The sequence below is a fragment of the Motacilla alba genome, chromosome 1A (assembly GCF_015832195.1).
Source record: "Motacilla alba alba isolate MOTALB_02 chromosome 1A, Motacilla_alba_V1.0_pri, whole genome shotgun sequence".
NCBI lineage: Eukaryota > Metazoa > Chordata > Aves > Passeriformes > Motacillidae > Motacilla > Motacilla alba.
In genome coordinates this window covers 35612053-35628083 of record NC_052031.1, presented here as the reverse complement: position 1 = coordinate 35628083, position 16031 = coordinate 35612053, and the positions used below count along the sequence as shown (strand labels likewise).

General features: G+C 38.0%; 1 protein-coding gene across 1 annotated transcript in view; it reads right to left on the bottom strand.

The window, feature by feature from the left end:
* The window catches only part of TRHDE (thyrotropin releasing hormone degrading enzyme), a 209677-nt gene that overhangs the window by 170080 nt on the left and 23566 nt on the right, over positions 1–16031 (bottom strand). Inside the window, exon 3 of the mRNA XM_038153062.1 lies at positions 623–749. Coding sequence (XP_038008990.1) covers positions 623–749 — 127 coding nt within the window. The remainder of the gene's footprint in view (positions 1–622; positions 750–16031) is intronic.

Below are 16031 nucleotides of genomic sequence, written 5' to 3'. Positions count from 1 at the left end.
TGAGAAGAAACTATTTTTTTTAAATAATAGAAATTTATGGGGTTTACATTTAAAAGGTCACAGTAATCACAGCAAATTTTTTAACACAAATCACAGCAATTTTTTTAACAAACAACAAGACAATAAGCTTCTCTACTAATCATCATTAATAAGGCATATGAGCCATAAAATCAAAAAAGAAAAAAGCAAGCCCACAGTCTTGCACTGCTACAGGTTGCCAGTTTCCACAAATATTTTCACTTCTGCTCCCCATTTAAGGCTGAGGCACCAAGGTACAGGTATTACAGAACAAACATCTTCTGGTGGCTATCTCATAGGAGTAAGAACCAAAACTGTCAACATCGAAAAAACAAAGAAAAACCCAGCCCCCTTATCAGTGAAAGGTCTCAGGTTCTCGACCCATTGTCTAACAAATGTAAATACTGACTGCTTCCTGCTCCTTTCATTTCCAGGTTGGAGAAAGCACAGTTTGGCTTCCCTTTCTCCACAAGGAAAAATTTCTTACTTACTGATCCTCCTAAATTAACCCAAACATTTAACTTGAAATCCAATACATTACATTCCTTTAGCTGACTTAATCCCTCATTTCTGGGTTAACTTCACATTCTCTGGGAAATCTTACCCAATTTTGGCAGGGAATAGGGCACTTTAAAATAATCTTCATAAAACTCAATGAGTCTCCTTGTAATATTTAGAGCATAGTCCCCTGATCCTCTTCGGATTGCATCAGGCCTTGCATATAACCGTACCTGTTAAAAAACAAAGCAAAAGTCCAATTTCAGCATCTGCCTTTGAAACCTACCCTACCAGAAGAGGTGAATGAATTACTCTAAGGTTGCTATGAGATGGCAGGATTATTCCCTTAAAGCCAAATACAATTGTCATACATTTGTCAAGTCATATCATAGTGGAAAACCAGAACTACCACAATTAAAGTTACAAAGTTCAGAAGTCACAATCTCCTACTTATTTGCATTGCCAAGTAAAAAACTTGCACTCCTTGTATCAAAATAAATATTCAAAGAAAATACATGTGTTTGTTAGAGATATGATGGAAGAGTGGATTAGTATAATGGCTCTCTGCCTACACTGAATGTAGGCAGGATGCAGTGACTCAGTAGGAGAGAAGTTCATGGTTTGTTAAAGGCACATTATATCAAGCCCTGAAAATATTAGTAGACTGTGAAGAAAAAAAATAATCGTTCTCTTTTCTCCTCTCCGGCAGTGACACCGTTACCCTCGATGAGCTATGGGAAGACTGCAAAAACTATCATTTCTAAGCTCATTCATGTACACAAACAATTAACATTCCTGAAACCTCCATGACTGCTTCAGGCCTCTGTTTCCAGAAAGCAGTAAATTAAAGCTGTTTGTATAAGCCATAGACTGCTCTGTTCAGTACAACACAGCTCACACATTTCAATATCTAGAGTGAACTGAGTGAACAGAACTCACCCTCATAATTCGGCATTCAAGTGTGATCCTGATTAAGGAGGTAGCAGAAATTACTGCCAGGTTATTACCTCTTCCCTGTCCTTACAGTCTGTAGCAATTCCCTCATGCAAAGATGACAGAGCCTACAACTGCTAATCAAGAAGGGGATAGAAAGGAGAATTACTTTTTGTTTTGTCTCCTGATACCCTACCTGATGGAAGTAGCGTGTTCTTTGTCTCTAGTGACTGTGGCAGAAGGTCTCTCCCTGCAGTTCATAATGACCTGACGTAAATGAGACTCTCCTAAATGTCAACCCTAATAATAATATCTGACTCGCCAGTACTTTCTGTGGTAGGATTAAATCCCAGCCAGGGTTCCAAGGAAAGCAGTAGCACAGAAATCAGAAAGTATCAATGCAAACATGAAGGAGAAATATCAGGTTTGGAATGTTTCCAAATGCTCTATTCTGGATTAAGAAAAACCAACGGGATTTTTGGCTTCAGTGAAAGTATTACCAAGTATTGCCTTACTGCTCTTTTCCTGAAACAGTTCAGCTATCCAAGTGGAAACCAGATATCAAGCCTAAGTACAGTGTACCTGTCAATTCTCTTTTAACCCACTGTCTCTTGAGTTTCAGTATGGAGACACATTATTTGCTTCATTACAATGTCCATCTTATATTTAATCTCTGTGTTGTACTAGACTCATTGTACAATCAACCATACATAGTTATCATTCATAATGTAAAACAGGTAATGGTGTAACCTGATGAGATATGTAATAAAGCAGACTTCTTATAATCACTACCTGAAAGCACATAGACCATCATCTGAACTCCTCCAAATTGCTATTTTTATTTATTGCTTCCTTTCAAAGTTAACAGTAAGGTGTATGTTAAAATGTTCCCTTATCTACTAAACTAAATACAGTTTAAAACAAAACATGTATTAACCACAGAGTTTATGGAAGGATGTTAAGAATCACAATTAGATTTGTGATGAACATTGTTTTGTATCATTAAACCTTTATACACAATTTTGCATAATTGCTTTACTGGCACAGTTGACTGTATCAGCAAATTAGGAGAGAGAGAGAGTCAACCAAATATGCAAAAAATCATTCAATTTGACAGTGGCCAAATCTGTCCGTAATAAGAAAAAGGAAAACAGAAGGGAAGAAAATAATAAGCAAATAGAAGAAAAATCAAGGTTCAACTTATTGCATTACAATGAATGTCTCCTGGCAAATATAGAAAAGGTATTTAATGGTGTCTGAGATGGAGCCAAGGTACAAAAGATGCAATGCTGCAAACTCTCATTTGTCTCCTGCCTAACGCTGAATGTAGTTTTATTTTGCCCATAAAGTTTCCCTGTATGCTCCTGCCTGCCCAGGACAGCTCTGGACTGCCAGGCCTCCATAGCTCACACCAAGGTCACCTGTAAGCTGGAACACAGTTCAGAAACTACCCACACCTTTGCCCAGGTCTCTCAGGGGCTTTGAGGCAATAGATATTGTCAAAGCAGTCAACCATCTTCAAACACTGGGTCTTGCTTCTCCCTTTCACCCAGCAACCACTGAGCATGAAATGTATGGAGAACCTTGGACACACCACTACAGACCTACCCCTGGCCTCAGGAATTCCCGCTTGGTTAGCAGAGGGCCACCACAGGGGACAGTCTGTGACACTCTGCCTACCTGGCTAGCTGCTTTGGATGACACATTCTGGTCACATTAGGTGCCATTCACAAAGTGAGGAGCTTGGTCCAGAGTTCAGTCTAAAGGTTGGCACCTATAAGTTTGAAACTGAAGCCACTAACTTTCACACACTGATGTTTTCTTTAACGTGTTTGGGCTTATTTTGACCATATCTTACTTCCAAAGCCATCAAATAGGGACTATATTATTTCCTTAGTTTATAAGAAGATTCTCAGCCAAAAGTAATAAAGTTTTTATATTCAGCTCCAAAGAGGAACTTAAGTAAAACAGAATGACGATTAAGACATGAGATTTGTTTAGAATAATTTGTTTCCTACTTTCATTTCAAAAGGCAGGTATGTAGTGTTACTTAAAAACTGCATTGGACTGAACAATAATGCCCAATTATTATATACTTTCCCACAGGCTGTTTGACCACTGTCCCAAGAATTTGATTTGATTTTACAGTAATTTAAATAAGAGAAAAAACAAAGTTTTCTGCAGGGTCGACCTAAATATATAACCAAAAGCAATACATGTTCTCCTACAAAAGACAAAGGTTTCCAGTGTAAGTGCGTAATTCATCACCCACTGCAATAGCACCTACTGCCCTGCAAATATTATTAATGCTCTTCTTCATAATCTTTGCAAGATTAGGTTAGACTATTATTTTCATGTAAGAAAGTGGAGACCAAAGAGAGACTAAAAGTAATTCTTGACACCTCTCAATGTCAAGTCTATTTAACACATACTTAAAGAACTGTTCCCATTATATCTGACTGCAGTGGTGAACACTTTATAGAAGTTTTGGCCACAGGTGCTTTAGTTTGGGCATTCATGAAATCAGTAATACATTATTAATGACTAAATGAGACTCCGTCCATTTATGGGATTTACTCGGCATCCCACAGTAACTCTAGTGGCAGAGGCAGGGAGGGAATTCAAAGCAGGCATTCATCCTTGTGACCACTTAACAACCTGTACCAAGCACCTTCCACATCTGGGAATTAATAAGGTAGGTTCTGTTTGGACAACAGGTATATGAACAGCACACTGCTGGTGTTCTGATGCAGTATAGTTCTGATGAAGTATAGTTCATTGAAAAATATCAGAAAAATGTTATGAGGAATCATATTTGTAATGACATTGCAATAATACCACAAATATAACTAAGTTCACACAGTTAACCTAAATTCTGAGGGCTTTTCTTAACTCCCTTACATCTACATTTGCAAGCACTACCAATTTTTCAACAGGAGTTTTGACTACGAAGAAGTAAAATCCAGCCTTCTCATTTCTCCCTCAAATGGAACCAAACTGACTGTCTCCTTCCTATCATAAGCTTGAGCAACTAGGTTTGTGCCTGCAGCCCTACAATCCAGACCTCTTCTTTATAAGATATTTGTTAATAACTCTGAAAGTTATTAGACATTTAAAATGAAATCTCTGCAACATATATTTTCTCATTCTTTTCTAAAGTGGGCAAAAATGTGAGTTGTTTCCCCGTGTTTGCCTTCCAGAGGCCTGGAGTAGTTTCATAAGAACTTTAAATAAACTCAAACTTAGCCACACTCAGATAATATTCCCCCCCCCCCCCCCCAAAAAAAAAACATTGTGAAATATTAATTTTGAAATATTTGTAACCTTACTCAGGTTCTTAGAATTATTTTGGCAGCATTATCAGAAAAAAATTCTAAAATATTCCTGAAACTTGTATGGTAAATTCAATGTATTTGTTATAAGTGATGAACAGCCCACTCCTCTACAGTTAGTCAAAATTATTCGCTATAAAACAGCATACTTTTACAAACAATTTGTAAATATTGCAACATTTTCTCTAGTCTGTCTTAGTATTTCAGCATCTGCTACATAAAATAAGTCAAAGAAATTTTTAAAATATTTTTAATACCAGGTTGCCAGAAGAGATAAATGTAGTTGTAAAGTAAGAACTGTTTCCCACTGAGAGTCACAATATATGTTAAGAAATGTGCAACATACTTAAAACAAATCTCATCTAACTGAAGTCAGGTTATAAACTACAGAGCATGAGAAAATCTTCCTATCTACAGCAGATAAAAATTATCCACCAAAAAGAAAGCTAGCACTTGAAAAGAAAAGAGAGCGTTTCTTGTCTTATAACTGCAGAGTGCTTCCAAAAAATGTGAACTAGTAACTATCTACACTGGGTAAAATTCTGACAAGTACAACTCTAGACAGCAACACACAACTTAATTTCTAGAGGATAGTATGTTCACCAAATTTTTTTCTGTTGTACCAAAGACTAGTGATAATTTCACCACATAAAAAAACACCCAGAGGAACAGAATGAAAAGAACTGTTCTATTTTGAAATTTTTAAATCACTACTTTTCTCTCTCTCTCTCTTTTTTTTTTTTTTTTTTTTTTTTTTTTTTTTTTTTTTTTTTATTAAAGGTGAAGTGAAAAGGAGTGGAGGATTAAACAGATGACAAATGGTAAGGAAAAACCTGCAGTAATTTTTTCACACTATTTGAAATACTTTGACCCTTTGGGTCAAACCAAAGGGTTTGAACAGTTCTGCAGGTAGGAAGAATATGGAATACATTCAGCATTTTGATCACGGTAACAAAAAGGAAAAATCCATTATTTACATGTGTCTAGTTGCAAAAAGACTGTGTTCCAACCTTCTCCCCTACATTATTTCACTAAAGATAAAGGAAGAGCAGAGAGAACTGCACAATGTTCTTCCTCTGGCACTAGAAGATACTAAACACCTTTGCCACAAGCCTGCCAACCTGCTTTCCCAGGGAATTAAGGAACTTGACAACCAGGCAGAAATCAGGATGTTACAGTAAGAAGTATGCATGCCTGAAGCACACCATACACCAGAGCACACCTCTTACTGTAGAATTAAATATGCACTTCTACATTTGAAGCCTGCTTTTGAAGACATGATTTTCTATGTCACCTTCTATTTCATGTGTGCAGCCCCTTTGAAACCTCTGTTCTTGCAGTGGTGCTATGTTTTTAGGGGTGCATCACCTTGCTTCAAATCAAGACATTTGTATTCTTTTATTTATTGTTATAGTAAAGTTTACTGATCACAATAATCCTCTACAATAGTCTGCATTCATTCTGCAAGGCATCTTTTCTTTAAACATTTAGCCATCTTTTCCATGTCTTAAGACCGCTCCAATTGCCATCACTGTGTTCCCCTATGCCCTGGGGAGAATCACAGCCCACTGGAAAAAAAATCCTGCTCCAAGGAAATAAAGTGAACCTCTATTTTAGAAAGGAAAGGCTTCTGAAAGCAAGTGAATCATTGGGCTCTGAAGGCCTAAAACAACATCCGCTGACTTCAACTAAATGACTCCTGTTAACTACAGGGGCTTTCAGACATTCTGGAGACATGACTGGTCCAGCCTCTGCACTAGGGACACTTCTACCAGGTCAATCTTCACCAACAGCATCTGCCATGCGTACAGCCCCTGTTTTTAGATCACCACTCGAGCAGTCCTTGTTAGTCAGTTGCACAGCAAGAAAAGAAAGAAAAAAAATAGTTCTTTAAATAAAGGGCTGTGCTTTGGTCATGGCCACTGATAGCCCAGACCATGAGAAGCAGGACTGGATATCACACTTCTATCTCATGTGCTATAGAGAATATAGCTCTCTGAATCTTGAAAACACCCTGACGCAGGACTTACGCAGGGGTAACTACTGCTGTAACTCTGTCACAGAATCAGGTACAACAAGGTCAGCTTTGAGGCTGACATGGGGAGAAGAGGCATGTATAATCCTAACCCTTGGATGACACCATCTGATATCACAGATATTGCCAACCATTTCACCACAAAAAACCACTCCCAAAGGTACCCACATGGGGAGCCTTTTCCCATCCCCGAATGCTGTCACATCACATAGGCATGTGGAAGAAAAAAAGACTTGAGCCTTGCTCTCATTTAGCTTCCCACTATTACAGCATTTCTCCAAGCAAACATGGCTAATGTTCCAAGGCTGGCACATACCTGTTCTGCTAATGTCTAGGTGTCCTCTTCTCCTTTCCCCTACCTTTGATCCATTTTGCTACATGTACTTAAGTCTGAAGAGACAGAGCAAATGAGAGTATGGAAACTGAGCCTAAGTCTGGTGACAACCATAAATCTTGTTTTCTCAGGCAAGCATGGATTAGGTAACCTTGTATCAACACAGGAATCCACTTCACAATTAAGGATAGTTATCCCTCCCACCTACTTCTCATAGAATTAAAAGTAACTTTGTCAGGTGTTTTAAAGGAGCTTGGAGTGCTTTCCCATTATAAAACAGATGTTTCTGCTCATCACTGGCATCAGCAAAGCCATCCTGGGAATAATGTCTCTTTAATCCCTTCCTCAAAGCCAGCAGACTCCACATAAAGTGCTGCTCTTGGGAGGCCCCTCCAGACAAGCTCCAGTTCTCTGTGTGACTATACCCCCAGGTTTAGTCCAGCATTGGTACACTTGGGATCTTAAAATGATTTAAGAATCTCAGTTCAGAAAGGGCTTATGCGTTAGTTTAATTTTAAATACGTGTCAAACATACTTTTACACGTTATAGATACAGAAGGCCCTAACATTTCAACAGAGCAGCACTTACAAATTTTCTAAAGGCAGATTAATAGTGTTTTGCTCTTTATTTCATCTGCAGTGACTTCAGCAGTGACACTATGAGCTAAAAAATCCATGCACTGCCTCTGTACTTAAATGCATCAATTTACTTGATAATCTGAAATCTTTTACAGTCATTTTGCTCACTGACTATTTTAGGCATAGATATTGTTGTTACTACCTTTACAGAGATAAAGATATGGTCACATCACACATTTAATACAGCAGACGTGTCTGGATCCAAGAGCCTCGGCTGTGAGCTCCCTGGATCACTTCTGCAACCAAGGCATTGTATCTCAAATGGGGTTTAAAATGTGATAAATTCAAAATAAATAACAGTTCACTACACACACAAACAAGCTACAGGACAGGTTCCACTAAGAATGTGTATGAATTGTTTCACATGTGCGTGCACATATCTCCACAAGTTTTGCTTGGTGCAAATGCAATAAATTTTACAACATTGATAAGTAAAGGAGAGAGCGAGATAGGTGTATTGAAATAGCAATTCTGCTGTAGTGAAGATAGTTAGATGTGATAATGGCAAGGAATTACAGAAGAATGCCTTGTTTCAATCTCCTATTCATTATTCATCATGGGCAATACTCAAAAAAGACTGCATGATAATGAAATGTGCTTACTGAATACCGAAGGAACAGCTCACCTTTAGAAGATGATTTTACTCCAAACTGAGCAGTCACACACAGCACTGCACTGAGCCTTTTTTGAATACAAATAAAACAAAACATGTTTAAGAATTTGAAGAATTGTCTTAGACTTAGCTGAAATCAATGAGCATTCAATGACCTGATACCTTCTTAGGAAACACCTTTGCTAGAGATTGGATGGAACTCTTTTTTATAGTAAGCAAACACCATCTGGGAATCCTCATTCAAGACTCAGTTAACAGACCAGTTAAAATAAAAGAAACCATTACTAAAGATGAAGTGTAAATTAAATGGTCACTGAGGGAATTACAGTGGTAGAGAGATATCTCAGGGAACTATATGCAAGCATTAGGGGGGACAGAACATTGTTGGAGGGCAAGGGAAAGAGGCTTTGAACAGAAATAATTTATATTCCTGGACAAAAACTTGTAGCATGACCTGAAGGAGAAAGAAATGAGAGAAGTTTCAGGAGTCCCAGGTGACAGTGGGCAAATGAGGAATATCAAGCAAAAAGACTGCCAGGTATTTTCAGAGTTGTGAAAGAGGGGGAATAGTTTTGTGCAGCCCCTTTCCAAGTAAACATGACTGCATGGGACAAGCATCTAGTTGCCTCATCAATTCCTCATCTGAACCAAAACAAATGCAACTGCTCCAGCCAAAGGTGCAACAATATATTCCACCAGGAGGCAAAACTGTCATGCAGACATGCTGCAATTTCTAACTTGAGATCATAAAATACTTTGGAAAGTTAATGAGCTGCACTCACATATAAATCCAACCAGTGCTCAGCTGGCATACAATAAAATACTGGCTATGTCACTGACCACAGTGCCATTAAGATTAATTTAGAGCACTTAGAATCTCTATCATCTTGTTGAAATGGCTCAGGGACAGAAAGCGAACATGTTAACAACTAATGTAGAACAAATGTAATTACAGACACAATTTCATAGCCATTTCAGCCAACTAAGACTGCCACAATCTCATCACCACATACTCAGTCATTTGGGCTCAACTCTTCTTTTACATCAGCACTGGACTTCATCTCCTCAGCCGGACGAGTCAGCTAACTATGCCACATGGGTGGTGTCCAGGTAGCCCAGCTTACTCATCTGGCCACCACGAGTTCAGTGCTAGAAAAAGCATGAGAAAGCATTTGTGGAGAGAAGAGAGGACCACGACAGACTGCTTACTGATACATTTAAGTTATTACAGAACTTCAACCTACAACAAGGTTCAAGTTCTTCCAAAGTGCTATTGGAGGGAATTCAGTGTCTAAATTGTTGAGATTCGCAGTGGTTAAAGCTCCTTCCAAGTCCTTTGTAGCTGGTGAAAAATGAACATAGCTTCAAGTTAACAAAGCACAAAGATTTACATTTTTTACCTACTACACAAAGTTCTGTATCACAACCCCAGTGATAAGAAAATGTGTGAATGGCTTTTTCCTCCAGAAAAAAGTATTTGCAGTAGATGTATCCCAACAGTTAACCTCTACCTTAAATTCCTTTGGGTGGCCAGGGATTGGACTGAATTGTCTTATTTCAAGTACTATTTTTTCCCTATTTTATAGCCAAAGCATTCATATCACACGTCATTCATAAATAATATTTCACCTACTCTTGGTAAAAAAAGAAGAGTTTAAGAAGTACACAAGTTTAAAGAAAGTGCTAACAAGGGGCTTACAATGTTCAGCAGCCCTATAGCATGCCCAGTTTCACCTGGCTAGAGACTGCTTTGTCACAAGCACACAGATGTTACCTTAGAGCAATTCCTTCTGAAATGATAATATGAAAACCGTAACTGCTTATTTATATTTTGGCATTGCCTAGAGACTGTCAATATGACAGCACAATCCCTTAGTCAACTTAGTGCTTAGTCAACTACATAAATAGAAGAGATGTTTGTTATTGTCAGTCTTTCTGCCTAAAGAGTAACAAGCAAAACATTGAGAAAATGAACTGTTATCATCTTCATTTTATAAATGAAAGTTACAGAAAGATGAGCTTAATATCAGGAAGAAAGTCTAAAAAAAGAGCCAGAAATAGAACTTGAATATCACTTCCCCAAACTGAGGAATCATCTTTTCATCATAAATCAACAAATTACTATTCCCAAAATACATATTCTGAAAAATACCACCTTTTCCATCACAAATTTTAAAAAATTAAATCCTGTTTTAGGTTCCTCAGTCACAAGATGTTTTTCAAAAACAAACCTAAACTTCATTCCAAACTGTAGACCTGTATCCCTGAAATTGCTGAACTTAAAAGCATTCTGAGCACTGAAGTTTCCCATATTAACTCATGTCTAAGAGTAACCATCCCACTCCCATAACACCTTTTGTCAAGTTGCTACCATTCTGAGACTTACTTAGGTTTATTTAAAGGCAGAGGTTATTTTAGTATTCACTTAAAAGTAATTACCTCAAGAGATGTCAACATAGTGGTCCCCTACAAAATGGCTACTGAGTAAAGTGATGTACTTGTCCAGAGCATAACAAAAAAAGATGGGAGGAGATAGAGACAGACTGTCCATGACAAACCAAAGATGAATGCAAGGGCATGTCAATATTCTCCTGTTCCACATAAATTCCATACAAGCACAGTGGGAACCCAGGTCTGGTATATATACATTTCATCTTATTCATCATGTGTTTGTAGTAATCCTGATCAGAATTACTGCAAACATATTAGGGGAAAAAAAAAAAAAGAAAAAAAAAAAAGCCGTGGTAAACAAAGGGAACCACTGACAAAATACAATTGCAAGAAAAGCAAAGCAGAAGCACAGCTCATTTGTGACCTCAAGAGCATTTACTCAATGCATTGCTTTGTAACAGCAGCAATAAGCAAGAAGAACACAGCAAAGCATCTTGTGAGCTACATGTAAACTTAATAGAAAAACTGTTTGCAAGGTAAACAGATCACAGCTGTAAGGTGCTAAATTTTAAACTATCCTTTAGAATTTGTTGGCATTGAGGACACACAGTACTTTGTAGACAAGTCTGCACTGTGCTGGATTGAGCTGGAGATTTTGTGAAAAATTGTACCTAGCCCTTAGGAGGGATAAAAATAGGAATGTGGGAAATTTCATGCTCTGACCGGTACAAAAGCCATAACATAACCAAAAACAGGTTACACCAATAAGAGCAACAACCATATTAACAATGAGAGCTCCTTCAGGCTAAAAGGAGCAAAGAGACAAGCAATTAGGCCAGTGAAAACAAAAACCATAAACCATGAAATAGGGAATAAACAAATCAAACTTTTTGTATGAAGACACACTAAAATCCACTAAAAAGCTTCATTAAGAGCTCTGGTTCTCACTCTCAATTAATGTTTCAAATCTTTTTTTAAATCTCCAAATTGACAGAACAATATAAAAATAAAATAAAAGCTAAATGCACTAATAATATTCAAACACTTTTGCTCAACTAGCCTCTGACAAAACTATGGGCAAATTAGGCGAGAGGTAGTTATCTGTCATTAACATCTCCAACTGGAAGGATTTCAGCCCCCTTCTGAGAACACCAATCTCAGTGTAAAACCTGAAAACCAAAAGAGGAAAAAAACTTCAAAGGCAAATTACAATTGTAAATAGCGAAAACAAAATAGAGGGCTGAATCAACTAGAACATTATTCCTGTGTCAGAACTCCCATCTGAGAAAGATGAAGGCCACAACCAGGAAAGAAAGTGGTTCACCACCTGACCACTAGCCAGGATACACGAATAAGTACCAAACTGAAGTTTTTGCACCTTAAGACAGAAGAAGCTGAAAAATTTAAGTACTCTGACACATACAAACTTAAGCAAGTAAATATGACTCTGAAGTATGCTGGTTTTAGTCTACAAAATACATATTAATGTAATGTGAATTGTTTAAATTAAAGTACTATAAAATGTTTAACGATGGGTTATTAATCAAATCCCTTCCAATATATGAAATGCTCAGATGATTACAAAAAATATTTTTGCACACTTTAGCATTAAATTACTTTCCTCACCTTAAAAATTGCGCTACTGAGGACATATTTCCTATCAGGAAGATGTGAGTTAATCAGCAATGTCCTCTACATGCCTATGGAAAAGGTCAATTTGCTAATGCTTTCTCATCAGTCACAGTTCAAACACCACATCTGGTTTACATCCAAACAGCCAGCCAGTCAGCTAAGCAGCTGAGGTTAAACTAGGTCTGGGTGACTGTCACAGAAGTTTCCTAAAACAAAACAATTTGCTGAGAGCTGACCTCTTCATTCATATCAATGTGCTGGTTAGCATTAAATTAAAATGAGGTGTTTAAGACAGGATTAATTATAAGAAGAAATCCATCCTTACCAAAAAGTCAAGGCAACTCCTTTCCCAAGAAGGTAACTAGCACAAAGCAACAACACGGTCCAACGGATTATGGGAAGATAGAAAGAAGAGAAAATTTTCTGACACCTGGTATCAAGCACACTGATCATGTCTCAGGCAAAACTGAACTTGCACTAAAGGTTTAAATAGCATGTCAATTAGGGAAATAGGAATACAAAAACATTTTTTACCACCATCATTACTTCAGTTCCTAGCATAATAAAATGGACTGCACAAACATGTTTCTTTGCTGACAGTGCAGCAGATCATTGTTGTTTAAACAGTCCTTCCTTCTCTTTTTTCTAGCTGATGAAGAATGCTACTCCCTTGCTTAGCTTCCAGCTGACATTCACATCAATATAACAGCTTCATTAGTCTCTCTCTTTTTAACACTTTCTTATAGTCTAAGATAGCATCTCTCATGAGACATACCCTGACTGCAAGGCGCAAGGTAAACCTCCAAAATGGCAGCCTTTATTTGCTCCTCTCATATCTCTACCCACAGCATAAACTGTGTCTACAACTAGAGGATCTGCAGATTAACAATCATTACGAACAATTACTGCAGCAATATCAACAGTGCATGGGCAACAACAGCATTTGTGCACTTAAGCAAGTAGACACCAAGAAATGTAAATTTTTTTTGAAGCTTCCATAGGATAAAAGCCCTAGAAAGGACAAAATGGGACCTTGCAAGGAAGGCTCCTCCAAGTTTAACATATCAGAACAGCCTGCCAAGTAGCTCTTTTCCCCAAAGTTTCTGGTGTTTGAGTGCTGTTGGCAGGACAATGAAAGACAAGACCAGTCCCGCAGCTCATGTACTCTTAATATATGCAACAAAGTATCAGTGAGGACTGGAATCCCTGAGCTCAAAAATTTGAATTCCATAAGAAACAAACTGTCACTAACACCACACGTAAAAGACTACTAGGAACAAAAGCAGACCAAAGGAGCTAGGCTGAGAAAATTAAACTAATAAAAATTTGAGAGTCTTCAGATCAGTCTACAAAGCAAAGGAAACTGCTACCAGAAATTTCTACAAAAAACATTTGTATAAATATCACTGACTAATATTCTGCTGCCAGTTTTGCCTAAAGCTCTCAAGCAGAGGCTACTGCCTCTAAAATATCTACTATACTTTTCCCATGAGAGTGTTCAAAGCTGCCATTTTCTATTAGGCAGAGCAAGGGGGAAAACAGATGAGGGAATAAGAAAGAAAATCCAGGGAGAAGTATTGCTGCTGGATTGCCTGCTCACAGTGCTGACTGACTCATTCTTAAATGGAAGGCCAAAGCTTAAAATGTTCCCTGGTTCAAGGACCAGTCAATCTCATTAACACAACCCAAGGGATTAAGGCTATGAGACAGCCAACTTTAGCTGCTGTATTTCAGGGCTTCCCAAATGCTACCCAGCCCATGCACCTCCATGCATTACATCCACAAATCCATATAGGTCTCCTGACTTTTAGTGCATTTTACCATTGCCCAGCTTGTTAATGAAAAAAAATAAGAAAGGTCAGTAGTCACAGATTATGTTAAACAGCTATTAGAAAACTTTACCTCTGTTTTTTCCCTAATAAAATGAAAGGGTCTGATTCACCCACAAAAAATAAGAAACCTAAACTAACAACAAGATCACTGCAGCTGGTCAGCTCATAAAATGGTACGTTTCTGAAGGAGAAGACACACAGAGCTGAGAGCAACTTCAGCAACTTCAACTGACCTTGTTTGTGAGGAGAGCTCCTCTCAACAGCAGAGCATGGCACAAAGGAACTGGCAAGCACAGCAGCATCGCTGTGCGTTACAATCCAGCACCACTCACAGACACGCGCATGGCAGAGGCAGAGCCGAGTCTGAGCTAACAAATCTTGACTTGCAACACAGCAAATGACCTGGGACACGATGCTCTGCTGACAATGCTATCCCACTTTCCATTCTAGATCCCATTAAGGGATCCTCATGCTTGTACTTGCACTGTACTCCACTGAGAACTACTCATCTCTCCCTAAAAAGAGCAGATGAGCTTCATTCATTTTATGCCAACACAGGAATGGGGTCAAGTATGGGCTGTGAAATAGCTGTAAGTCAACTGAACAGTCACCATTCTCCACACTCTTCTCCATTATTTTTTGTATCTGGACACCGTAACACAGACCCTTTAAGCACCAGCCAAGGCAACTGCAATGATGTTCTCTGACCCAAGTTCCACTGAGGCACATTCTGCAAAGGACACTCAACACTGAGAAATTATTCTTGTTCGAATGTTGATTTTTACTGTCATTTGTACTGAGATGGCTAAAAGCCTTTCACACTCTTGAGCAATAGGCATCCTGAAAGCTCTATGAATGTTAAAAAAAAAAAAACACTTTAATAGGTGGTGGCCTCTTAGCTCATAAAAACCAAAGCATCTTCATTACATTCACAGAAGTGCAGATATTTGGGAACAAACTCCAACTTCTAGGTCACTGAAGGCTTAGAAATTATGGAAACAGATCAATTTACAAGGCTGCTCACATAAGAAAGCAGTAAGCACAGTAAGGAAAAAATGTGATAGCACTTCCTGCCCTTTTGGTCCTGCAGCTTCGGAAGAAAACTGAGATAATAGAGCAAATACAAATTTTTGGGTTTGTCTACACTGAACACTGCAATGTTTTAGGAGCTGATCTGCAGTGCATTTAGTCCCACATTACACAGCATCCTCACAATTATACAGTCTCTCCAATTAAATTAGTTGTATTTCTAGACCTGACCTTAGTGGGTATGTTGCCTAGCCTTGTTAGTTTATATAACAGCAGCTTTCCTAGCTGTACATTGCTATGCATTAATATGAACATATTCAAGGATTTAAAACTCACAACAATCGATATGAATACAAATATTTAGAAAGTTAAGGAATGGATGAACATTTCTGTGAACATTTCTGACTCACTTAACTCCTGTGATAAGAGTTAGAAACAAATTAAGATCATTCTGTGGACACAAAACCAGAGTTCCCAATAGGTTTGTATATTGTAATCTAATCTGAAAAGAAAGAGAACTCTGGTTCAGAAGTTTTCTGTACACTTGTGGATTCCAAGATTCATTTACTGAAATGAAGAAGGTGGAAAAGAACAACCCAGAAAACAAATGTATTTTCAGCTGCACAAGGTGTTTAGAGGGCATTTGCAGTAATTTTGAGTCATCATAAACAGCCAAATAGCACATTATACTACTATGAAATGCTATCCAGAATGTTGAATTTTAACTGGGAGGAAAGAGATTTCA